Consider the following 25,349-nt stretch of genomic DNA (forward strand, 5'->3'; position numbering starts at 1 on the left):
GCTGTTCAGGCACTCTTTCTGCATAGCCCTTTTGTATGACAGCGCCCAGAAAGTTGACACTCCTCGTTAAATGTTGCATTTTTCTTGACTTTCCTTTTAAGACAGAGCCCTTTGCTCAGCAACATGACGATTGTTTGGCATTGAAACTTTCTCTTCTCTGAAAGGTAGTTTCAGACTGTAATGTCCATCAGTGAGGTTGGCGGAATTTTTCATGATTTCCAAAATCTTAACATCTTCTCTGGACATTTCTGGCTGTTCGTCAACTGATCTCTCATTGAAGTCGTGGTTGTATTGCTTTACCAGCAGTTCCTCCAAGCTGGTCAATGATATGTGATTGACTGCAATGGTGGGACAGCTGTTTACAATTTGGCGGTCTCCTCTCAGCAGTCCATTGACAACCCACCCTAGCAGGGTTCTGACAGCATAAGGTCCATCATCATTGCTGTTCACCACCTCCCATGGTTCCATGAGTTTTGAGACATTAGCTCCAATTAGCAGCTCCACGTCAGCGTTAATGACAGGAAGTTTCACAGAGTTTAAGTGGGGCCATGCACTTAACTCTTCCTGTTTTGGAATGTTGTCACGAGTCACAGGCATTACAGTTTGTGTGAACACATCAGGTAGCTCGTAGTAATTGTTACTGTTGAGTGCAGCCACCTCCAACCCAGAAATGATGTGACTACCCACAAGCTTTTCCTGATTCATTGTTCTCAACAGGAATTTGGATTTTCTTCCTGTCATCTTAAGCTCCCTCATCAGTCGCTCTGAGCAAAAGGTGGCCGTGCTACCAGGATCTAGGAAGGCATAAGTGTGTATCACTGTGCTGCCGTTTGTAGCCTTGATCTGAATGGGCACAATGGGCAAGGCACACTCCTGTCCTCCAGCCCCAATATGGCCACATGTTTTGGTAGAAACTTTGTGATCCTCTGTTGATGTTTCGTGCTGTATGTCCTCTGATGAGACTTCCTTTCTCTGTGAATGGATGTGGAGGATAGTGGGATGTTTTAAAATCACACACTTGGCAGTACAGGCGGCTGCGGCAGTCCTTACTCATGTGTCCAACAGCTAAACAACCAAAACAAGCACCCTTTTCTTTCAGAAAACTAATTTTCTCTGTGTGCATCATCCTCTCCATTTTGTAGCACATCTCCAACTTGTGATCCTCTTCACACAGCAGACAAGATATCCTTCTTGGCCTATATGGTAGGCTATTCTCCTTTTGCCTTTCAGGTGCAGTTCCACGATTGACAGCTTCAACAGAAGTAGCAAAACTGCTTCCTTTCTGGCGGCTGCGAGGCTGGGATATGTTGTTTCCACTTATGTATTTTGGTGAAGAGATGGACGTGTCTTGAATGTTTCCAAACAGTGGATCAGAGGCAATACATACTTGTCGCTCAACAAACTTGACAATATCGCTGAAACTTGCTTGACGATGTTGCCTCTCCTGTAGCTCGTAAGCAAGGTTTCTCCATCTTTCCCTCATTTTATAGGGCAACTTTAAGATCATCGCCCGCATGTTAGTTGGCATATTCATCTCTGACATGTAGCTTATGTCCTCCATGGCATTGCAGCAAACACGGAGAAACAAAGAAAAAGCTTGCAAAGCTTTAGCATCCTCTGCTTTCACTGGTGTCCATCCAAGCGCTTGCTCCATGTATGCAGTGGCTATTATTTGTTGATTTCCAAAGCGTTTTCTCAAAAGTGTCTTTGCTCTTTGGTATCCCCTGTCGGGTGGCATGTGTTGACAGCTTTTAACCAGTTCTTTGGGTTGTCCCTTGGTGTATTGTTCCAAAAAGTATAGGCAATCAACATTGGTAGCAGTCTTTGCTTCCACTCCATGTTCAAATGCTCGTATGAATGCACTATACTCCAAAGGATCTCCATCAAAGGTTGGTATTTCTCTTGGTGGCAGTGACAATGTTAACTGTTGCTGCACCAACAGAGCTGTGATATCATTTTGCCTTTGCATGATGTTGATAATGTTGCCTTGATTCACGTTACTTTGCACTGAACCCGTATGTTGGTTGGTTTCCTGCACCAAATGTGTGTCAAGATCATGAGTGACTTGTGTGGCAGAGAATGTCTGCTGACATACTTGAGATGACGTGGGATTGAGTTCATCGGCTTTAGATCCATTTCCTTCTGGTATTGTTGTGGCTGTGAATGCCTCCATTGGCAATAGAGTGTTACTGCCACCTACTGGTGGATGATGCAACTGCTGGTTTGAATCTTTGGGGCGCGCACCCATTGACAGAGCAAAGTTCTTATCCTCTTCTGTAGGATTATGGTACTGCAAGTTTGCATCGTTGTGCAGAGTCTCCACTGACACTACCGCTCTGTTGCCCCCTTTTGGTGAGGGGTTGAACTGACCTTCTGAACCTTGTGGGATGAATTCTGTAGCAGAGGGTCTAAGAGAGATTTTCCTTTTGGCTCTGTCTAGATATGAATTCATTCCATTTGAATCAGCCCTTGAGCTTTGAACCTCAGATCCTCTGTACCTGAGCACATTGGCCTTTGCTGTATAGGCAGCAATTCCACTTTGCAATTCAAGCCACTCCTTGCGTTGTCTGATCTGCTCCTCTTCACACTTTCTGGCTGCTGCGAGGCTGTCCTCTTCACACTTTCTGGCTGCTGCGAGGCTAAGCTCTTCACACTCCAGTGCATGTTTTTCTTTGAGGATAGCCGCCATAGCACTGAGAGCAGCCGCTTCAGCCTCCGCCTTGATACATGCAGACGAGATGGATGACATGTTGGACCTGTGGCTGGAGCGACCAGCTGATGTGCACGTTCTTCCGGTTACATTAGAAATGCTGTCATTTGGACAGATATCATCAATTACCACAGTTTTGGTTGCAGTATTGACATTTACCACATCATCATCATTTGCATGTGTAAATTGCTCCTTTGTAGTTTGCAACCACCTTTTCATTGTAGTCATCATTTCTCGATTGCCGTGCATTCGTGTTTCAAACCATTCATTTTGTTTTATAACTTCATCCTCTGGTATTAATGGTTTCAGGGACTCATGCAACTCATTTAATTCGATAATTGTTTTCACAAAAATGTCACACATGGATTCCACCTCAGACACATTTTGGCTTGAAAGTATCAATTGTTCAACATCCTTTGTTAATTTATGCAGTTTCTTTATCCTTGAATTCCTTTCATGTTGAATTGAAGCTATTTTTAATTCCAATGCTTTAACAGTGAGTTGAGGCTGTCTTTTACCGAGCCCACTCCCTGTATCACTTTGAGTGGCAGGCGCTTTAGGCCGACTCCCCTCTTGGCTCATTTTGACAGTAACGCAGCAGCTGCGTGAGGTTTTATTTTAGAATTGTCGCAGGATTTACCTTTACCCTGATATGAGAAGGTCTTTCACAGCTTGCAACAATTCTTAACGATCCTACCGTGGTTCCTCGTGGCTTTCACAGCGTTCACATGTCAGCAATCATCTGGAGCTGTGTGGGAACGCAACAGCTCCTTCTTCCGTCCAAGATCCTCCGATTCATTCATTGGAGCCTGTTTTTCAACAAGTGTAGCGGCGATCGCTCATCAAAACAAAGCCACTCATGGAGGTTAGCAGCCAGAGTTCCCAACGCGTGTTGTGGTGAAGGATGAGGTCCACCATGACGTAATTTGTAATGCTTTATTTCTTTATAAAATGTTAAAAGGTTATTTTAGGCCTATCTAAAATCTTGGTTAACATATCACAATCACGCACACTGTCAACACGGTTGAAAAACGTGTGGCTTCCTCTCTAACCTCTCATCCCCACTGATCACCTGTGCCCACATATATCTTGATTACCTCCCGTGCTCCCAGGTGCGCAGATTAGATGACGCGTTCACACACACACACAAATTGGCTCCAACACCCTGGATATTATTTTATTAACTGCTTTCATCGCGACGCGATGTTTCCAGAGAGAACAGCTGTGAGGTCCGAAAGCAGAGCAGTGTGTATAATATATATCACTCTATAACAGGCCTACTCTCTGTATTTGCTTAAATTTAGTAGATATCTACAAATAAAGAGTCGATATTTTTCTAAAACCATTTAGTGCTTCACAATAAAATACACAACGGCTGTAGCCTGTTTTAGGAGCTGTTTGTGCGTGCGTGCGTGCGTGCGTGTGTGCGTGCGTGTGTGTGTAGGTGTGTGTGGTACAGTGTGTGCGTAGATGCAGCGGACAGACAGGTCTCAGTTTGTTTGGTGTCCTCTGCTTACTTTTAATACTTGTAAATAAAACTTGTGGCCCGTAATTTATTTTCCTCATTGTAGCGACCAGAGGGGAGAGGGGGGGGGGGATATATCCAGTCTCTGATAGTGTTACGTTATTATGAGAGTGCTCTGTTTGATTCTGAAATTGTATATATTTATATAAATATATACATATATATATGTGTGTGTGTGTGTGTGTGTGTGTGTGTGTGTGTGTGTGTGTGTGTGTCCCCGCATCTGTAGCCTGTTATTGTCTCATTATACCGCACTGTGAATGAATCAAAGTAAATATATAAGTCATCATGAACACATCTGTCCATCAGACAGAGGGCTGCTGTGAAACCTGATTTACTTAATTGATTCTGTTTTCTTCAAGGTTGTGTCTTCCTGGTCGAATGTACTTATTGTAAGTCGCTTTGGATAAAAGCGTCAGCTAAATGCAATGTAATGTAATGCTGTGCCTCCTGTCATCATTAATAGACGTCTCTTTAAAATGACCGCTCAGAGGAGAAGAGTTCTCATTTCTCTAACCGCCTGCTGCTTCCCCTCCTCTCTCCTCGGTTCCCGTCCTCGGCTCCTCCGCTCGCATCTCCTGTGGGCGGGACTAAGTATCGAGGATAGGAGTCGAGGAGGGGAGTTAGAGAAATGAGAAAGGGCCCATATAGGTCGATTGTTCATCAGCTAAATACGACCCAGAGTCACGTTTTAAAGTGTAGCACCTCTAGTGGTCGTGTAAGAAACAACATGCTCCTGTCGATTGCAAACGCTCCGGAGGGTCGTTTATTCACAAATAACCCTCTCTGGAAAATCCTAAATTGTGGAATAGTTTGGCCATTAAAATGCTTTTTTATTAGATTTCTAGCGAGAAGTGTATATTGTACTTTTATAATCTACGTCCAGTGGATGTGTAGGATCTACAGTTTGATAGATATATACGAAGATGATTTGAGGTCTCGCCAGGAGAACGTGTACTGTAAATGGGGCAGCTTCCATGTAAAGTTAGCGTGGGTGAAAACAGTATTTCCGGTCTCGAAGTTTTCATAATAAAACCGGAAGTATTCCCCACACTGTCAAATGATTACACAGTGATATCTCCATTACTCATCCACTAAAAAACATCAGTTTATCCTTGTTAATTACACAATATTGATTGGTTTAAATTATGTACAAAGCTTTTGTGTTTGTAACCTTCGATTCAGAGAAACAAATAGTTTTTTAGGAGTTTAGACACTACAGTTTCCGAAGACACTACACTACCCAGAATCCCCAGCTATCGTTTGGGACTACAACATCCGCCTTGCTTTAAAAACCCCGTGATTAGCCCTCAAGCTCTGTGATTGGATGTTGGAGTGGCAGTGCGACAAGGTTATGCCGAGTGTCAAACAGCTCTTTGAAATGGAATGGAACCACGGCAGACTATCCAAAACTGGACTTGGACGGGTCCAGCCCAGCCCTCCCCTCCCAGAATTACACATGCTGGCTATTGTGTGTTTCGCAACATGTTCTATGGCACGTCTCTACTGGGAATTGTAGTTTTAAAAGACGTTTTCGTATTTCCCACAATTAGAAGTTGCCAGTATTAAACTGTATACATCCCTGGAGGTTTAAGGGATACGAAACACATTGGTGTTATCAAATTTAAAACATATAATTAATACATGGGTGAAAATGGCTTGTGTCCATACAGCTAAGGTCAGAAGAGCTTTATTTAACAGCTGGTCTTATGTCTGTGACCCCTCCTGTTGTTCATTGATAAGCCTGAAACATGCACTTGTCAAGGTTCAGATGCACATTTAGCAAATATGGCAGTAGCCATCGATCATCTTAAGATAAGATACTTTATTGATCCCAAGTTGGGAAATGTTTTTGTTACAGCAGCATGTACTACTTTGTTCTACTCCACTTCAGAGGTTAACCTGGTATTTTTACTTTACTACATTTATTTTTGTTTCTTTGCAGATTCTGATTAATGATGTGAAATATAAACAACCCTTAAATCAGACTTTAGTTACACCTGAGTCAAATTCAGCCTTATCAGTTTGTCTGTTTTGCACATCCTCCTGTTAATATCTTTGGACGTCCTGCGCTAAACTGTTTTATTGTAGAGATCACTACAGTATCTTCTTGATATTTTCTATTCTATATTTCTATCATTGACCCCTATTTTGTATGTAGGCTACTCTTAATATTTAAATGTTTTTATCAAATATAACTTATTCAACAACTAAATTCAATAACGTGCTTTAACCACTAGGAGGTGCGATTTAGAAAACCAGTGGTCTAGTTAATAAAACATAATATTGTGAAATTAAAACAGAACGGTAAAGGAAAATACAGTTTCAGTCTCTCGATGTGAAGCTTATGCATTGTACCATGAACTTGTATAGACCTGTAACAGTCAACTGCATGAGGAGTTGGAAAGATAGTTCAGAAAATCATTAATATCTTTAAAAACTACAAAAAAGTCCCTTTCTATCAGCTGTGCACCGTTATGGTGTAAATACAGACTATCTACTAATTGGATCAAATATAAAAGTCAGCCGAATTAGTGTTGATACTGCAAGGAGACGTATTGTGTGAAAAGAAATGGAAGATGTTGTTTAATTGTTGATATATTTATGGTCCACGTCACGTATTCAGTTTTGGCGGCATCTCTTCCAGTTTGTCAAAAGGTCTTCTGATCAGGGCTCTATAAATACATATCTAGGGCAGATATGTAATATTTAATGCAGCCGAACCGTGTATTACAATGCCGTTATGTGATGACTTTCAAAGAGAAAAGCAAGATTTTTTTTAAATGTTTTCCTATTTCATATCACATAAACACCATATCCCGACGTGCATTGCGGCGTGATTTTAGCCTATCAAAACCTCTGAAAAAAGAAATGTGTCTATCAGAATCGAAAGAGAAAAATCTATGGGAAAAACACAAAAGCATTGTACACAATTTAAAACAATTAATGTCGTATAATTAACAAGGATAAACTGATGTTTTTTAGTGGATAAGTACTGCAGATATCACTGTTAAATCATTTGATCATTGGTTTTATTATGAAAACGTCGAGACCGGAAATGCTGTTTTCAACTCGTAACTTTACATGGAAGCTTGCCGCATATACACGTTCTCCTGACGAAACCTCAAATCATCTTCGTAATATCTATCAAACTATAGATCCTACATATTGACTGGACGTGGATTCTAAAAGTACAATATACACTTCTCGCTAGAAATCTAATCAAAAAGCGTTTTAATGGCCAAATTATCCTACAATTTAGGATTTTACAGAGAGGGTTATTTGTGAATAAACGACCCTCTGTAACGTTTGCATTCAACGGGAGCACTAGAGGCCGACAACTTTAAAAACGTAATTATAGGTCGTATTAAGCGCTTGAACAATCGACCCATTTGGTCATATGTGTTGGAGGACTTGTTGCCTATTTCCTGAAGAGATTGACTCACACCAAACAGGGAACGCAGAATCTCTCCCCTTTGTCATGGAAATTCCTACAGTGTGTAAACCAGGGGTCTCCAACACGTCGATCGCGATCTACCGGTAGCTCGCGGGCAGCTTTTCAGTAGCTCGTCGCTCGATTATCGATTATAGCGTAGTAACGTTGCTTCTTGATTTTTCGGCCACGGCCGGACAATAACGTTTTTTTATTTTAGAATTCTTTCTGTCACACGAATATAAAATTGGTCCGTGACGCAGAGATCAAGGAACAGACGTGACAGCGGCACAGCGACACCACACACGGAGCAGTCTGCTTTCTCCAGCAGCACCAGTCAGAACCAACAGCAGAATGACCCGCTCTGAATCAGGCCGCGTCGCTGCGGCTCAGAGACACACAGGGAGGGATTTGTGTTTTTGAAAAACACTCGTTATCGTAATGTCAGGTTTTTGGTGGATTTAATCAAGTCTTGGATTGCAGAGTATGAATGTCCTCTTGCTATTTTCAGTTGATAAATACGCGTGGACAGTTTGTGAAGGTATCGAAAGCCTAAAGTGCCACTATTCGCCCGTTTAAAACGCGCGTTTTTTTAATATGATAATGAGCCCCTCCTTCTGATTTCCATAGCCACTAAGTTTAAAGTGTCTTTAACCAATCAGTGAAGAGTAAAGCCAGACCAAAGCAATCTGTAGTTGAAAAGTTCTTGACATTTTTAGGCTTTGCTGTAAATTGTATATTATTCCAGATTCAGGGATGAAACTAATTTTCCTTTGAATATAATCAATAAATCAAACAATATAAAATATATATATAAAAAATACAATTGCCTTACCCTTTTCCTTAACCCTATGGAGTATAAGGATATTTTCTCGATATGTAGAAGTCTCCTTAAATCACCTTTTAAATGTACTTATAACATGGCACCCCATATGTTACTTATCAAAATATTCAGGACACTCTCTGGTCTTGCTAGAGATGCAAGTCACTCACCTTAGAGCACTGTCTTATGAGATACTTAGCTGAAAATGAGAAATCCGATTTTTGGAAAACCTGAAAACCATAGGTGAAAACACATTTACTCATCTCATCTATTTTTTGGGGCGTTTTAGATTTGGTTTACAAAAGTAGTGAAATAATATGAATTACACTATAGGCCTATATAGATTAAATGAAATGTTATTCATGTGTAAAATAGTTCCATCCCTCTGCTTTCACCACAGAAAAGTTTCATCAGGACTGATTCATCACTTCATATTCCACACCAAGGTTCATGTGATGTGTACAAATACAAATTGAGCATTAGAACTTTTTTTTTTTTCAACCAACAATTTATGTTAACATAAGAAACTGTAAAATCTCAATATTTACAATATCAGAACTTTTTCAACCAACTATTCATTATAAATGTAAAGACAAGGGGAGCAGTGTCATGGTCTTTGTCTGTCTTCCAGGACAGGGGGTCTGGCTGCTGTGTAGGTGATGGTGCATGGGCTGCTGGTGGCTGTGTCGGAGGGAGGTAGGTAGGTGTGATTGTCCCAGGTTGATGCTGGTGGCCATGTGGGAGGTACGTCTGCTAGGCGAGACTTCTTTGCTGGCTGGGTTGATCGTGATGGCTGTGGTGGAGGCCTTTGTACCGAGGTGTATCTTAATCTTGTGGCAGATGGAGGCCACTGTAGTGATGATGGTCCTCTGGTCCTTGGTGGTGAAGGCCCTTGAGCCACGGTAGATCTTGACCTGGGGGCAGGGACAGATGGAGGTTCTTGCTGCTAGGCCCAGAAAGCTGTGAAATCTGAAAAAAATATATAGGACAATAATTACTACTAAGTTTGTTAAAATAAAGTTCAAGTGGAATGTTTCTCAAGCATAACTCAAAATAAAATTCTCTCTCTCTCTCTGGAGGAGGAGGAGGAGGAGGAGAAGAAAACAACTTACTCTCGCACAAACTGTGCAACTACCTATAGTATTCTTGTAGAGAATTGAAAACAAATGCCTTAGTCCAGCTCATGGACTAAGACTAAGGAGGAGGAGGAGGAGGAGGAGGAGGAGGAGGAGGAGGAGGAGGAGGAGGAGGAGGAGGAGGAGGAGGAGCGTGTGAGAGATAGAAAGAGACGTTGGCCCAATCCCAAACCACTCCCTCGACCCTACCCCTCCGTGACGGAGTGAACTCCGCCTGTAGCCACACTCGCAGCTCAACGAGGCTCCCTCCTGTCAGATGGAGGGAGTAAATACAGCAGCAAGCTTTGGGACGGCCTCCCCTCTCCGGCACAAACAGGAAGTGCCGTAACTGTATGTAACAACGGTTTCAAATCAGCATCTCTTTGACAAAAAGTTTAAATGAATAACTCAAATAAAACTCCAAACATCTTTCATTGTGTTTCAAAGCTCTTTTAGTTTTAAACCTGATGTTTATAAGCTTCTTAGTTTTTGCAACGGTCTGTAAATATACACAACTTTATAATAAAATGCACACATTTACCATTGTCTAGACTAAACACAGGTTTGATCTTAAGTTAAAAACATATGAGGTTATCATGAGGTTGTTAACATCGCAGTTTATCAGTGGATGTTTGCTGGAACTACTTGTAAACAGCTTGTTTCCTGAGGACACACACAGCGTGACTCCGGTCAGTTAGAGACCGGTCTCAAGTCAGCACCGCTGCAGACTCGCTGTTTGAGGGCTTGAGAGCCCACTCCCCCTCCACACTCGTTGGTTTGGAACAGCCCTCAATATGGCGGACCCTCCGCGTGAACGTGCAAACGGAGGGGTAGGGGGCAGTTTGGGAATGGGCCGTTGTTAGTATTTGGTGCTAGCTCGGAGCTAACGGAGATTAGAAGTAGGGATGCCAGCGATTATTCGAATATTCGTTACAGTCTCCATAATCGAATATTATTTTTAAAAATCGATTTGATTTATATATATATATATATATATATATATTTTTTTTTTCTGGCTTAGTTTCAACCAAAAAAAAAATATATATATATATATATATATATATATATGCTAATAATAGTAATAGTATTAATAATTGTAAATGGCCATTGGTCACACCACCAGTTTGTTTTACTGTAAACTTGGAGGAAGCCTGCGTGCAGAGCAGCCTGCTGCTGCAGCAGCTACACACCGCCCCCACCCCCCCTCTCCCTCACACGTGCGACTAAAGATGAACAAAGCGGCAGGTAAAAAGAGTTCCTCCTCGTGGAACTACTTCGAACTTACAAGTCCAAAGGAAGTTAAATGCAAGCTCTGCGAAAAGACGTTGGTCTATCACAGCTCAACCTCAACAATGCGTTCGCATTTGAGTGCGAAGCACGCCAAAGAGGTTACAGAGAAAGACGCAGCAGCCGGCCATTACCAACTTCACGGATAATCGATTATTATTCGCCAGGGCTGCCGAATAATCGATTTTGATCATGGTCAGTTTCTGGCAACCCGAATTAGAAGCCGTTTCAACAATAAGGAGAGGGAGAGCTCTCTCCTGTGGGACTGAGAGAGATAACGTCAGCTCAGGGAGATTTGGTCATCATTTCCATCTATGTAATATTAGTTGTATATAAAATTAGTTAATAAATCATTCCACTGTGTGCAATAGGTCAGTACAAAATAAAAAACACAATTTGAAAGGGGAGTGATTAGTAAAATATGCATAAATAAAAAGAAAGAATGCAGACTAGGTAAGATAAAGATAGGAGAGAGGAGTTGATCAAATATGTGTTATTGCTTGTGAGCATATTCTAATGGATTTTGATGATTGAAATATATATACTAGTACCCCCCCTAGAGGATGTGAGGTCATCACAAATAAAACAGGTTCACATGGATAGGATACTAGATGTGTGCACACTGATTATATACACTACACATTTTTCTTGGATTTGTTAACACTATAGTCCCCAATATATTTGTAGAAAGGCAGGAAATGGAATTAAATTGAGAAAATGTTTCATTGCCCCCTGTTCTGTGTCCCCCCCCCCCCACTTATCAAACCAAAGTTACACCTTTACACCCACACAATGCAAGTACACTATTACTGTAATATTTACCTATCTTCAAATGGATCCTTGTTGCTGTATTCTTCTTCTTCAGGAGAGTCGAAGCCTCCAGGTTCTGATGCTCCATCTCCACTGCTGCTAGTGTTACAAGTCCGCTGTGCAGAGCTGGTAATCAGATAATAAGCCTGTTGATCAGGAGAAAAGAATGAAGCAGAGGGAAAGTTGCTGCCGTCTGTGTGGTCGTTCTAGCCAGAATGTATTAAACAAATTAATAAATTCACTTACAAATTATATCTGTTTTCTCTATTTATCTAATCATTCTTTGTGTAACCGGTCTGGATTGACGCCACATGTATCTCTGCGTTGTGTCGAATGAAAACGACTTCCTTCGTGCCAACCAGGTTTATTATCTGTGCAAACAGAATATAATGACAGCAGGAAATGGCTTCACCAGCTTTCTACCTCAATACTTCGCCTCAGTGAGGCCTGACGCTAACTGAGAATGTAAACATACATTTAGCATATCAAAATAACCGTATGACATATTTGTCTCTAATCAAAAATGGACATAAATCCACATGCCATATTATGACTTTCATGAAGGATTAAAGCCTTTTTCATTTACAGTATATAATACAGCGATTACAGATAACACACCCTCCGGTTGACTGTAGTCACTTTAACATGGCTATGTTGTACAGGCACACCATTAGCATAGCATTAGCGCTTTAGCATTTAAATAATATGAACAATTATGACCTCAGACCAGCATTTCACATATTTATACAAACAGAATAAACTTTAAATGTAAGCCAGACTAGTGCACGGGAGTCATACACATGGTAACATGTTTCATTATTCAGGGGGCAACAGCCTGTGCTAAAGAAGCTAGCGGACGCCATTAGCCACACGCTAGTGGCGTAGCTCACAGAATGACATTAAACTACACATAAAACAGTTTCAAACACACTTCTTAGATCGAAATATAACATAATCGGTGTCCACACTACTAACCTGTTGAACAGGAGAAATTAATGAAGCAGAGGGAACGTTGCTGCCATGTGTCTGGTCGTTCCATGGATGTATAATCGTTCTTCTTCTTCTTCTTCTTCTTCTTCTTCTTCTTCTTCTCTCGGTTTTTTGGCGGATTGCAAACAACTTTAAGGTGCATACCGCCCCCTACTGTACAAGAGCGTGTATCAACATATCATCCTATCAGCACTTGTGGAATTATACCACTGTGTTTACGTTGTTTTAAATTCTTCCAATCAATCCTTTTTCACTCAAATACTTAAGAATGGCCTTCCTGGTAGCTCTTACCCCCTCACCTTCTGTTCCCAGTATCCCCATCAGGCTCCACTCCCTTCCTGCCTCTCTGACCCTGTCTCTTAGTTTTTCCCTCTCTGTTTTGTACATGTTGCAGTGTAATATGATATGTTCCACATTTTTTTTAAATCCACAGTTCCTATGACATAGAGTAACATTCAATGCTGTGTGATCCAGTCTGAGTCTAGCTATCATGATTTCCTAGATTAAGTTCTATGAGTAATTCTTCTCTGACAGTTGTTGTTGACTGTATACTTTTTTAAATGGATAATGAATCTGTGCATATCACCACCCTATCTGGTCTGACCTCTTCAACCCACTGTAATCCTATTATTACAGCCAGCATTTCTGTTGCACACTGAGTGATAATTGATCTGACGTTCTTCTTGAAATCAATATTTTAAAGTCTGGGATATATATACCAACTCCAACACACTCTTGTTCTTAGAACCATCTGTGTATATTTTGAGGTAATTGTGATAATTATTGACTTAATTGCACCTATACACAACCGTATCGCTTTATATTGTAATCTATAAATATTTAGTAATGACGTTTTTGCTGCTGCTGCATATATTATACACCCGTAATCCAGAGTTGTCCTCATAATTGCCCTATAGATGTCAATTAGTGCCTGTTTGTCTGCCCCCCAGTCTCATCCAGCCACTGCTCTTAATAAGTTCAAAACTTTTTGGGATTTTGTTTCCAAATGTTTAATATGGGTTTTCCATGTACATTTACTATCTAACCATAGCCCCAGATATTGAAATGCATTGACCTCATTCATCGGCTTTCCATATACTGTAAGCTTCTCAGTCTCCATCTTGCGTTTATTTGTAAATGTCATGAAGCAAGATGTGCTTGCTGACAGTTTGAAACCCCAGTTGTATGACCACTTCTGGAACATTTATTCCCCTTATCCATATGTCCCCGTCATCTACAACGCAGGTTTGATGCATCCGTCCAACTTAGTCAATATGTCATTTATCATAATGTTAAATAATATCAGGCTGATTGAACTCCCTTGGGGAATACCATTTTCTATATTGAAGTCTTTCGAAACCTCTGCCCCTACTTGAACTCTGAATTTCCTGTCTGAGCCATGATCCTGTTACTGTCACTGTTACTGTCACCTGTCACTTAATTTGATGAGTAACCCATCCCTCCACATAGAGTCATAAGCCTTTTCAATGTCAAAATATACTATTGCCATAACCTCTTTCATTTTCAGTGTCTTCACACTGTATTCCCACCTCATTGATCACTCTAACCAAAGCATTGTGGATCTTCCTTTGCGAAAACCAGTCTGGAAATTACTCAGCAACCCTCTTTGTTCTAAGACATGGCTATATGTCATCTTCTCCATCCATTTACACAAGTGTGATGTTAATGCTATGTCTGTAGTTACTGAATACCTTGTTTTGTTCTTTAATAGCTCTGCTACATTCCTCATTCCACCACGGCACCACTTTCTTCCTACCCTCTGTTGTTCTTTTTGGTATAGTTTTATTTGCTGCTTCTTTAATGTGCATTGTGATTTGATTTGATTTGAGCACTCCTCTATACTTCCTTCTAATGCTAACAATTGTGCTGACTCCTTACAGAAAATTCTACATTTCTCCCAGTCTGCTTTACCAAAGCACCACCTGGAAAATATACTCACTTCCTATTTGTGTTGATGATAGAGAAAACTGGGTAATGATCTAACATAGCAACAGAGTAATTATGTCGTTGAAAATCTTAGGTCCAGCATCCAACAGTGAATATAAATATAAAATCTAAGTGTTAATGATTGTCAGTAGAGATGGGATGGCAGAAGGTGCTATATATATATAATTCCAAAACTGGTAAAGACCTTTCAAATGTAGCAATAATAGTCATATAAGAAAAGTATTGATCTAATAACAGAGATTTATTCTTGAATCAACTTGTTCATGTAATTTTATTTCATTTGAAATAAAATGAAACATTCACAGTTAATGTAATTAGATTATACATTATTAATGCCATATATTTTTGCATACATTCACTGTAAATATTTATTCAGTATGATAGCTGTCTAACAGAAGTTAAATCAATTTCTCACTTATTCTGACAATCTACTTAACCCAAAATAAAAGAACCCAATAAAAAGAGTTGTTAAATAATAGAGAAGTCACGTTGTAATAACAATAACTAACTAACTAATCTCTCTCGTTCAGATTAATATTGTCGGGTGTTCTTTTTCTGCTTTGCCAAAGGCCACTGTGTCAAGTGTCCCATTTGGGTTGCCGTATGTAGCAGACCATCTCGCACATAGGCAGTACAGATCGGGCAGTTCGGTAGTGACCATGGTAGTGACAGAGGTAATCGTCGTAACCAGCAGACTTCATCCGCCTCCAGTCTTTGACACTTGGAAAACAAGCACATGTGATACTGGTAAGGATAAACTAATGTATATATATTAATATAATACCGAAACGTTAACGCTTGTCTGAGTATATCTTCCGTTGACTCTGGCTGTGGGTCTTACCGGCTGTTGATAGCCCTTATAAGCTAACGCTAGCATGCTTTATTCAGACATTAGCTTTAGCCTTTAGCCCGCTTTGAGTTATGGGTGGCTAACGTTACTACAGTCCGGTAGCTCAGTTAAGAAAATGTAACGTTACTTATGGGAAACGTTAGCCTACGTGTGTCTGGCCGTGACTCTGACTGAGTAGGCCGTAAAAGCTTGCGCTAATGTTTAGCATGCGCTAACGTTTAGCTTGTGCTAATGTTTAGCATGCGCTAACGTTTAGCATTCTTTATTCAGACCACGCATTATCCAGTGAAGAACACTCAGCAGAGCATATATTTCTCAACACAACATTAACTGTAACGTTAAATGTTCTTAACTGAGCTAGTGGACTGTAAAAACACTACCCACCCATGACTACAGGCTAAAGTCAATGTCTGAATAAAGAATGCTAGCGTTAGCGGTCTACCAGCATGAGTCATGGCCAGATTCAAAGGTAAATATATTCCGACAAACATTAAGTATATTAACTTTACCTTTTCTTAACTGAGGCTTGGTGGCCTGTAAACAGTATGAACAGGCGGGCTGCGTGTTTTATATTGTAAATAAATAGATAAGACTATACATTTGTATGTATTACCAGAGTAGAAATTCTGGTGTTAAACGTCAATTTAAGGACAGAGTAAGTGTGTTTCTTTCATATTGACGAGCGACTTATATTTTAATTTTCGAGTTCAATTGATAAAGATATTGTAAATGTAACTTGAGTTTACAACATTGTGTTATATATTTTTACATCACCAAAATGTTGACCACTGTCCTAAAATAAAGTATAGGCTTTGAGTAACGAATTTTAGTGGGCTGTCTTTCATTTTGACACACAGAACAATGTTAAATGGATATATCCGCCTTCTTTCATTTATCTTTCCATTCCCACAACAATATACATAAAGAAATGGCATATTTTGGACATAGTTCGAATGGTGATTAATCATGATTAATACATTTTTAAGCTGTGATTAATCTGATTTAAAAAAATGTAATCGTTTGACAGCCCTAATATATATATATATATATATATGAACTTTGTATGTAATACTTTGTAAAGTACAATGCAATTTGAAAAGAAAGAATGTATTGAGTGTACACCTGCATTTCATTAATTCCCTCTTCACATCTCTCTATTTCTCTTTCTCTTAGAGCGCCATGGCTGATATTGAACCACCTGTTCGATTGCTGATCATCTTGAATGACCACAACAGCGTCAGACTGGAGCTTCGAAATGGGATTCCCAACTCAATGGAAGAGCTCATTGAGGAGGTCAAGAATTCATGTGGATTGGACACTGATTTTGGGAACACATTTGTTAATCTTACATCTACACATGCGATTAAAGATTTAACATTGATCAAAGTTGTCGAATTAGACTCCGATTCTCCAACTGTGGTCTTGTACCCAGTTGAGATACCATTTAAATAGTACCCCTACAAGTGGACTGTACAGTGAAGACTCCTCTGAATCTGTGAATACCGATGACACAGTACTACTTAGCGGCTCTTCCTCGGAATCATTAAGAACACAGCAGTGGCCTAAAGTGTTTCCTATCCCGGTCTTCTCCTATGACACAGAATGTCAATTACAGAGAGGAAATGTAGAGTACACAAAGAACCAATCTAGACTGACACCAAGCTCAAATCATCTGCAGAGCTTGCTGTGAACTCGTTGAAGACCAAGTCTCAAGAAGAGTCCTACCCTGCGAAGAATTTAAAGAGAGCCAGGCGAGCTGAGGCCAACCATTTTGCATCCTTGTCGATTGGTGAGACTCCAGAAAGCATGGAGCAAGAGACAATTTCCCTTTTGGCAGAACAACAGAAAAGAAACAACCGGCAATCAATAAAAGAAAAGATGGCGAAGGCGTTTGGATACCGAAGACAAGAAATAGTGCATCAGAGGCCAAGCATTGAAGGCCTCTTGGAGCAGTGGCCTGCACTTTTTCACATGGAAGAGGTAATTATTTTGATGAACACCTTGATTGTAAGCCTGTAGTGGAGAAGAAATGAGGGCCCAACTAACTAACAACTATAGACAGCCAAGGCAAATATGTTGACGTTTATTTTTGAATATATATAAGCTTTACATCTATTACTCTTAGTGTCTTTATTTGGTGGTGGTTTTCAATATGTGGATTAATTCATTTAAATGTTACATTCATACAAGCTGACTTGGAGTACTTTTAATCAAACCGTTGGCTCTTTATAAAAAATATGTGTATTATAAATTCTCAGTATTTTTTGTTTTCTATGCTGCTTATATTTTCTAGGTAAATGCTGAGTTCATGCGCATAACAACATTTCCATTGGAGACAAAGTTCTTGGCGCAGTTGGACAAACACTCCACCAAACTGCCGCAGGTCATCAGGAGCAGGGGAGGAGTTGTGAAACAGAAGACCACCGGGATCTTGCAGGTTTTGGATGAGGTATCTATGAATGAGTTTTTTATCTGTGGGATCAGTGGCTGAATCGTCCTTTTTCTTGCATTTGATTTATTATATATATATATATCTGTTCTTACTCAGACTGTGGACATCGCCATCAGAAGAGCATGCATCCTCAAATCTCTAATGGTCTACCTGGGTGAACCTGTTGACCATCTCATCAAAGAATTCCAGGTAAGACCTCTCACTCACAAGAAGTTTGTTCATAAAAGAAAACATATTTGTACTGCATGCAAATAACTGCTTGGTTAGAAAGATAGTCATTTGTGATGACCTCTTGAGCCGACTGAACTGAGAACTTTCCTTTTCATCTATCCACTCTAATCTTGTATTTGTAAAAGGTAGCTGCAATCTTGGGGAAACATTTGCGCCTCAGGCCTGTTGAACTACACTCTGTGGTCCTCATCCATTCCCCTTTTTTTTGCATGATATGCAGGACGCTGAGGCAGGCAACAATGGAAACCTTTGTCACTGGGAAAGAGGATCAGTTTCATCGACCCAAAGACGTCAAGGTTCTCATCGAAGAATCAGAGGTCCTCAGCGCCTTGCCCTGGGTTGCGACAGCTTTTGCCATGCTCTTCGGGGTCATATACGCACTGAAATGCCTGCGAGCTAGTGCAGGCAGTCAACTCGAGCACTTACGCTGCATTCATACATAAAGCCCCCTTGCCACTCTGCAACCAACCAAACAGAGTCTCCTTAATATGCTGCTCTATTTAACCTGCCAGATCTCTCTCCATGCATTGCTTGCTGCTGCTACTATAGCTGCAGCTACTTCCACGTCACTGCTGCTTGCTGCCCCACCACCACCCCAGCTTCCACCTGTAGGCTCGGGGGTTAGTTATTTGATCATCACTCATCGTGCTATGTATATCTGTGGAGTGATGATGATGCCCGAGCCTAATCGCCAAACGCAACTATATGCTGCTTCTAATAAACATGTTAAAGAAACACGTGAGTTGTCTGACTGAACTTAAGATATCAGAAATAACTGCAATCCACTTTTGAAGTTGTGCAAAAAGTATTGATGGAGCTTGAGGGGAAAAAGATGAGCCCAAAAGTGAATAAACTGAGAACCCAGCTGTTCATCCCAGAGTAGACACTTTGTTGCACTCACTCACAGTTCCCATTGTTACATGGTACGGTTTCTAAAACCAAGGTTTTATAATAATTATGCATTGTAAAACATTTGCGAAAAAGTGTTGTGTTCAGAAGTTGCACTTACAGTATGACCGATCTTCACTGTAGAAGTTATGCATGTCTAATCATTTTCAGAGATGACATGTCTCACAGGCATTCATTTATAATGAATAGTTGGTTGAAAAAGTTCTGATATTGTAAATATTGAGATTTTACAGTTTCTTATAATAACATAAATTGTTGGTTGAAAAAAAAGAAAGTTCTAATGCTCAATTCGTATTTGTACACATCACATGAACCTTGGTATGGAATATGAAGTGATGAATCAGTCCTGATGAAACTTTTCTGTGGTGAAAGCAGAGGGATGGAACTATTTTACACATGAATAACATTTCATTTAATCTATATAGGCCTATAGTGTAATTCATATTATTTCACTACTTTTGAAAACCAAATCTAGAACGCCCCAAAAAATAGATGAGATGAGTAAATGTGTTTTCACCTATGGTTTTCCAAAAATCGGATTTCTCATTTTCAGCTAAGTATCTCATAAGACAGTGCTCTAAGGTGAGTGACTTGCATCTCTAGCAAGACCAGAGAGTGTCCTGAATATTTTGATAAGTAACATATGGGGTGCCATGTTATAAGTACATTTAAAAAGTGATTTAAGGAGACGTCTACATATCGAGAAAATATCCTTATACTCCATAGGGTTAAGGAAAAGGGTAAGGCAATTGTATTTTTTATATATATATTTTATATTGTTTGATTTATTGATTATATTCAAAGGAAAATTTGTTTCATCCCTGAATCTGGAATAATATACAATTTACAGCAAAGCCTAAAAATGTCAAGAACTTTTCAACTACAGATTGCTTTGGTCTGGCTTTACTCTTCACTGATTGGTTAAAGACACTTTAAACTTAGTGGCTATGGAAATCAGAAGGAGGGGCTCATTATCATTTTATACGCGTCGAGAACGCGCGTAAAACGCGCGTTTTACGCGCGAAAAACTGGCGTTTTTTACGAAAAACGCGCGTTTTAAACGGGCGAATAGTGGCACTTTAGGCTTTCGATAGGCAGGAGGAAAGCTTCCGCGATCACCGTCTCCTCTCCGTTCCTCCAAGCCCCGCCCCCTCCTGAAAATAATGAGTGACAGGCTGATAGTGACCCGATAGAAATTGTATTATTCACTTAATCACTGAAATATAATGAAGCTAACTTAATCTCATACATTCATGGGATTCATGTAACAGTAAGACAGAGAATGTAAGTGTGCACCCAAATGCACTATTTTTGTTTTTATAATGCTGTTGTAAATACTCCTTGTCTGCTGTGTTCAGACTCAAGTCATGTGTGTGATGCCACATTCAGGACATTCAGTGTCCTTTTTTTTAACAGAAGACCGTTGCTAGAAGCTGCAGCTAGACTGCAGCTGTATTAGTTTTTTGTTTTTGAGGATGGAAAAATGTCACACACAGATATAGGGAGGCTAGACCTATACAATTGATTAATTATGGTTTATAATTTCATGTCAACACGAAGAAGAAGAAAAGATGGCTGCACTGTTCAGTGTCAATCCTGTGGAGATGGAGATGGAGGTTATACATCTCCAAAATCATGTTCAGCTTAAGTCTCAGCAAAACTCACAACATTTCTGGAGCCTTGTATACGCCCAGAAAACTATAAGAACATTCACCAAGCAGCACTGAACATGTCTGCTTTATTTGGTTCTGTATACATCCCTTTGTGAAGCAGCTTTTTCTGGCATGAATGAAATCTAAATACAGAACAAGACCGACTGATGAACATGTAAATGACTCTATTAGTGAACCTAAGTGGGTCCAGCATACACCTGTATGGTGGACTCCATGCAGCGCCATTCATCTCACTAACTGTAAAAAAGAGTGAATGCACTTATTTTACACGTGCCATTGATGCTTGCAAGGTGGTGATTAAGGCGATGTATTTACTATGTGAGCCATACTAAGAAGTGAAAACATTGTATTTTTCTCTTGGACATGTATGTGAATCTTCAGTGATGTACTTACTATGTTGTCCATATTAATATGTTAGAAATTGTCGTTTTCTTGGACCTTGATGTGAAGTTAAGATTTTAGATAAGCTTTAGGTATTGCAATTTCACACAATAGTAGCTTAATTCAACTGATGAGTGCTATGTGAATAAATGTAAGCGATGCGATGCAAGTAGCTCTTGGGCACTTTCATTTTTTCAAAGTAGCTCTCAGGTGGAGAAAGGTTGGAGACCCCTGGTGTAAACAGTCTGGCCTCAACACAAATACCCAACCCAGTCTCACGGCATTTCGTGTTCACCAACACGATTTGTAATCTATTGATTCGTGTTCACCAACACGATTTGCCCCTTTTTTTCGTGTTGCACAGCACGATTTTAAAAGCAATGTATTTCTACTGGTAATGTGTTTCGTGCCTGCAGGCTGCAGCACGTCTTTTTCTCCGGTCGGGTCGTGGAAGACCGGAAGCTGTGTGGTTCATAAGAACATGTCCTTACTCAATATCAAGCCACAATTATTGCTTTTATTTTAAATCGTATAATTTCGGACTTTTGTTGCCGTCTGTGAGGAAAATAAATGGGGCTCAGAGCCTCAGGATACTGAAATCTGTATTTTTTAAATCTTTTTTTGCTTCTAATTTGTTATTCTTTTCAAAATAACACACTGTTATTTACTCACCAATAACACACAATTATCCTTGCTTTTATTTATTGGTTTAATTCCATAATCTCGTGCTTTTTTGGCGTCTGTCAGGAACTGAATTTCATAAATATAAATATAACCGGAAACAGACGTAGGCATTTCGAGCGATTACCCAAGATCCTCAGCTATGGTTTTAAGCTCGCTGATTGGATGTGTTAGCCGCAATGCATGCTGGGATTTGGTGTTTATATTATATGAAATCCGGAAAACATTTTAAAAGAATAAAATAATACTTAATTCCGAGTGCTCTTGCTTTTCTCTTTGAAAGTCATCACATAACGGCATTGTAATAGACGGTTCGGCTGCATTACATATTACAGATCTGCCGTAGTTCTTTATTTAGAGAGCCCTGATGAGAAGACCTTTGGAAAAACTAGAAGAAATGCCGCCGAAACTGAATACTTGACGTGGATCATAACTATATCAACAATTAAACAACATCTTCAATTTCTCTTCACACAATACGTCTCCTTGCAGTATCAACACTAATTCGGCTGACTTTTACATTTGATCTAATTCACAGATAGATTATATTTACACCATAACGGTGCACAGCTGATATAAAAGGACTGTAGTTTTTAAAGATATTACTGATTTTCTTTGAATGTAAGAATGTAAATACTGAGTCTGAAATAGTATAGCAATATGCTGTAAAATTATGTGAAAGCACAGAACATTTTGCGAAACACAATAGCCAGCATGTGTAGTTCTGGGGGAGTGTTCGATTCCAGTTTTGGATAGTCTGGCGTGGTTTCGTTCCATTTCACACAGCTGTTTGACGCTCTGCGTAACCTTACGGGGACTGTAGTCCTAAATGATAGCTTGGGATTATGGGTAGTGTAGTGTCTTCGGCCATCCTAAACTCAGAAATGTTGACAATCGCAATGATGCTCGAAATGTCCCTTATAGGCCTACGTCTGTTTCCGGTTATTTTTATTTTGAAATTCAGTTCCTGACGGACACCAAAAAAGCCCGAGATTATGGAATTAAACCAATAAATAAAAGCAAGGATAATTGTGTGTTATTGGTGAGTAAATAACAGTGTGTTATTTTTAAAAGAATAACAAATTAGAAGGAAAAAATATTTAAAAATACAGATTTCAGTATCCTGAGGCTCTGAGCCCCATTTATTTTCCTCACAGACGACAACAAAAGTACGAAATTATACGATTTAAAATAAAAGCAATAACTGTGGCTTGATATTGAGTAAGAACATGTTTTTATGAACCACACAGCTTCCGGTCTTCCACGACCCGACCGGAGAAAAAGACGTGCTGCAGCCTGCAATGCTTAATGTCTTTCATTTCTTTTTTGTAAAGCACTTTGAATTACCCTGCGTCGAAAAGTGCTATATAAATAAACTTGCCTTGCCTTGCCTTGCCTTGCAGGCACGAAACACATTACCAGTAGAAATACATTGCTTTTAAAATGGTGCTGTGCAACACGAAAAAAGGGCAAATCGTGTTGGTGAACACGAATCAATAGATTGAAAATCGTGTTGGTGAACACGAAATGCCGTGAGACTGGGTTGCAACACCAGCAGAGTGGAAACTGTTGATATTCATGTGAGGCACATCTAGCCACATGGAGAAGAGTTACAGTGTTTAGCCATAAGAAACACCCTGAGTTCTTACTGTGAAATACACACACACACACACACACGCACGCATGCACACACACACACACACACACACACACACACACACACACACACACACACACACACACACACACACACACACACACACACACACACACACACACACACACACACACACACACACACACACACACACACACACACACACACACACACACACACACACACCACACACACACACACACACACACACACACACACAAGCAATGACCTCTTTCTCCAGGTGTCGTGTTGAGGCGTAGCGCGGTGGTGGGGGTGGTGGAGGTAGTTTTAGCGGGGGGGGCTGCTGCTCCTCTCTGCTGTGCCTCACTGACAGCTGCAGCCTGGCCTCTCCCAGACTCCACAACCTGAAAACACGTTTCATCAAACATTCATGTCACCACATTTCATCAGACATGTTTTGCATGGCTAGCTTCGTGACCTCCCTGCAGCACGGATGTGGGCTCAGCTCGTGGTGATGGACGTGCCGCTTCACGCATGTTTACGTTCATATTCTGTTTGGTTCTGCAGCGCAAAGACACGGCCTACTGGAGAGAAGCTATCATAACATTATGTTTGTAGGCCTATGTTTATGTTTTCTAATGGACTGGATACACAATGACTCTTTCCCTTATGACATACTACTATAACTTTTGAATGATAAACTATGACCTTTCAATGAAACACATACTATGACCTTTTTAGAAAAAATGCATCATAATAACACTTTTACACTCTTTATTAAGATCAAATTTGAGTGATAGGCATTCATAGTAAATACATATGTATATATAAAACATAATAATCAGTTATATTGAAGCATGTATTCATTTAAATGCATGACACTTATGACACTTCAATAACAATATAGCACACTAAATGTCCTTAATACAGTTAATTGTCGAGGTGTGTTTTGGCGATTGCATGCAGTTAAAATGTATTAAAAATGAAGATTTATTTAGTCAGGTTTATAATTAGTCAAGAGCATATATGCCACTAAAAATATTTCAAGCATTATTTGTATTTATGAATCACTATGAATGCCTCCATGATGCACCACACTGTAGATGTCGTCTTCATAGAAATGGTCCCCATCATGTGTTACGACATACTATACAGCCTACAGAGAGCCCTAAAGTCAATGAATAGAATTTGAAGAGCAGCATTTTAGCATTGAAATGCTTGTATTGACCCCCCCCCCCCCCCCCCAGCAGACAGACATTATCAGATTACACAGACAGACACACCTGCTGACTCCGCTCCCCCATGTTTTGTTGCCTATGTTGCAAAAAATCATTCTGAGCAGGTTTATGAACATACACAAAAAGAGAAAGATCAGTAAGCATGCACCATTAATACACACATTGTTGATTTCTAATGATGTAAACAATTTCCCCACAATGCAATTCATAAAAGGAGGCAGAGGATCTACACACAATAGATGATACACCCGGAGCTACAATCTTAAAAAAAGATATATTAACAGGAAGTAGATAAGATGTTACATTCTTAAGAAACAAGGTTATGTTTTTGTTTACATTGATACGAGTGTTTGTTAAAGCTGTTCATAAAGGCCTACATTACCAGTGACATGATGGTGCGTATTTCCTTTTTTTCTCACAGTAAATACCAGTTACTTTACAGATTACATTTAATATAATATATTTGGATTATTAAAAATACAATCTCCAAATACATCATGCTGTAATATTATGGGTAAAGATACAACTTAATTGTTCCATTAGTTACCAAGCAGTAAATATAATTAAAAAGCAAATATGATGTGTAAATAATTCCAATTATGCATGTGATATTAATTATTCTGACATTCTGCATAATGTGTAGTTTCACTTTGGT

At 39.8% G+C, this 25,349-nt stretch overlaps 2 protein-coding genes and 1 long non-coding RNA gene across 3 annotated transcripts in view; 1 reads left to right on the forward strand and 2 right to left on the reverse strand.

The window, feature by feature from the left end:
* The window catches only part of LOC117449782 (probable pleckstrin homology domain-containing family N member 1), a 38,111-nt gene that overhangs the window by 11,622 nt on the left and 1,140 nt on the right, over positions 1–25,349 (reverse strand). The window contains exon 2 of the mRNA XM_034087661.2: positions 23,725–23,860. Within this exon, the coding sequence (XP_033943552.1) occupies positions 23,725–23,860 (136 nt within the window). The remainder of the gene's footprint in view (positions 1–23,724; positions 23,861–25,349) is intronic.
* LOC117449784 (uncharacterized) lies at positions 9,024–14,817 on the reverse strand. Its single transcript, XR_004552501.2, has 4 exons — positions 12,679–14,817; positions 11,950–12,074; positions 11,716–11,849; positions 9,024–9,460 (listed from the first exon to the last, which is right to left on the reverse strand). It is a non-coding gene; the product is annotated as an uncharacterized lncRNA (long non-coding RNA).
* On the forward strand, positions 14,994–19,289 carry LOC117449783 (uncharacterized). The gene is made up of 5 exons (XM_034087662.2): positions 14,994–15,408; positions 16,685–17,491; positions 17,805–17,960; positions 18,060–18,152; positions 18,415–19,289. Exons 2-5 carry the CDS (start codon positions 17,318–17,320, stop codon positions 18,592–18,594), a joined length of 603 nt encoding a protein of 200 aa, XP_033943553.1. The 5' UTR covers positions 14,994–15,408; positions 16,685–17,317; the 3' UTR covers positions 18,595–19,289.

This window comes from Pseudochaenichthys georgianus, chromosome 7 (genome assembly GCF_902827115.2).
Source record: "Pseudochaenichthys georgianus chromosome 7, fPseGeo1.2, whole genome shotgun sequence".
Classification (NCBI taxonomy): domain Eukaryota; kingdom Metazoa; phylum Chordata; class Actinopteri; order Perciformes; family Channichthyidae; genus Pseudochaenichthys; species Pseudochaenichthys georgianus.

Coding starts and splice junctions, on each gene's coding strand:
- LOC117449783 (XM_034087662.2), top strand. CDS start 17,318: ATGGAGCAAGAGACAATTTCCCTTTTGGCAGAACAACAGAAAAGAAAC. Junction 17,961..18,059: donor TCTTGCAGGTTTTGGATGAG/GTATCTATGAAT, acceptor GTTCTTACTCAG/ACTGTGGACATCGCCATCAG. Junction 18,153..18,414: donor ATCTCATCAAAGAATTCCAG/GTAAGACCTCTC, acceptor CATGATATGCAG/GACGCTGAGGCAGGCAACAA.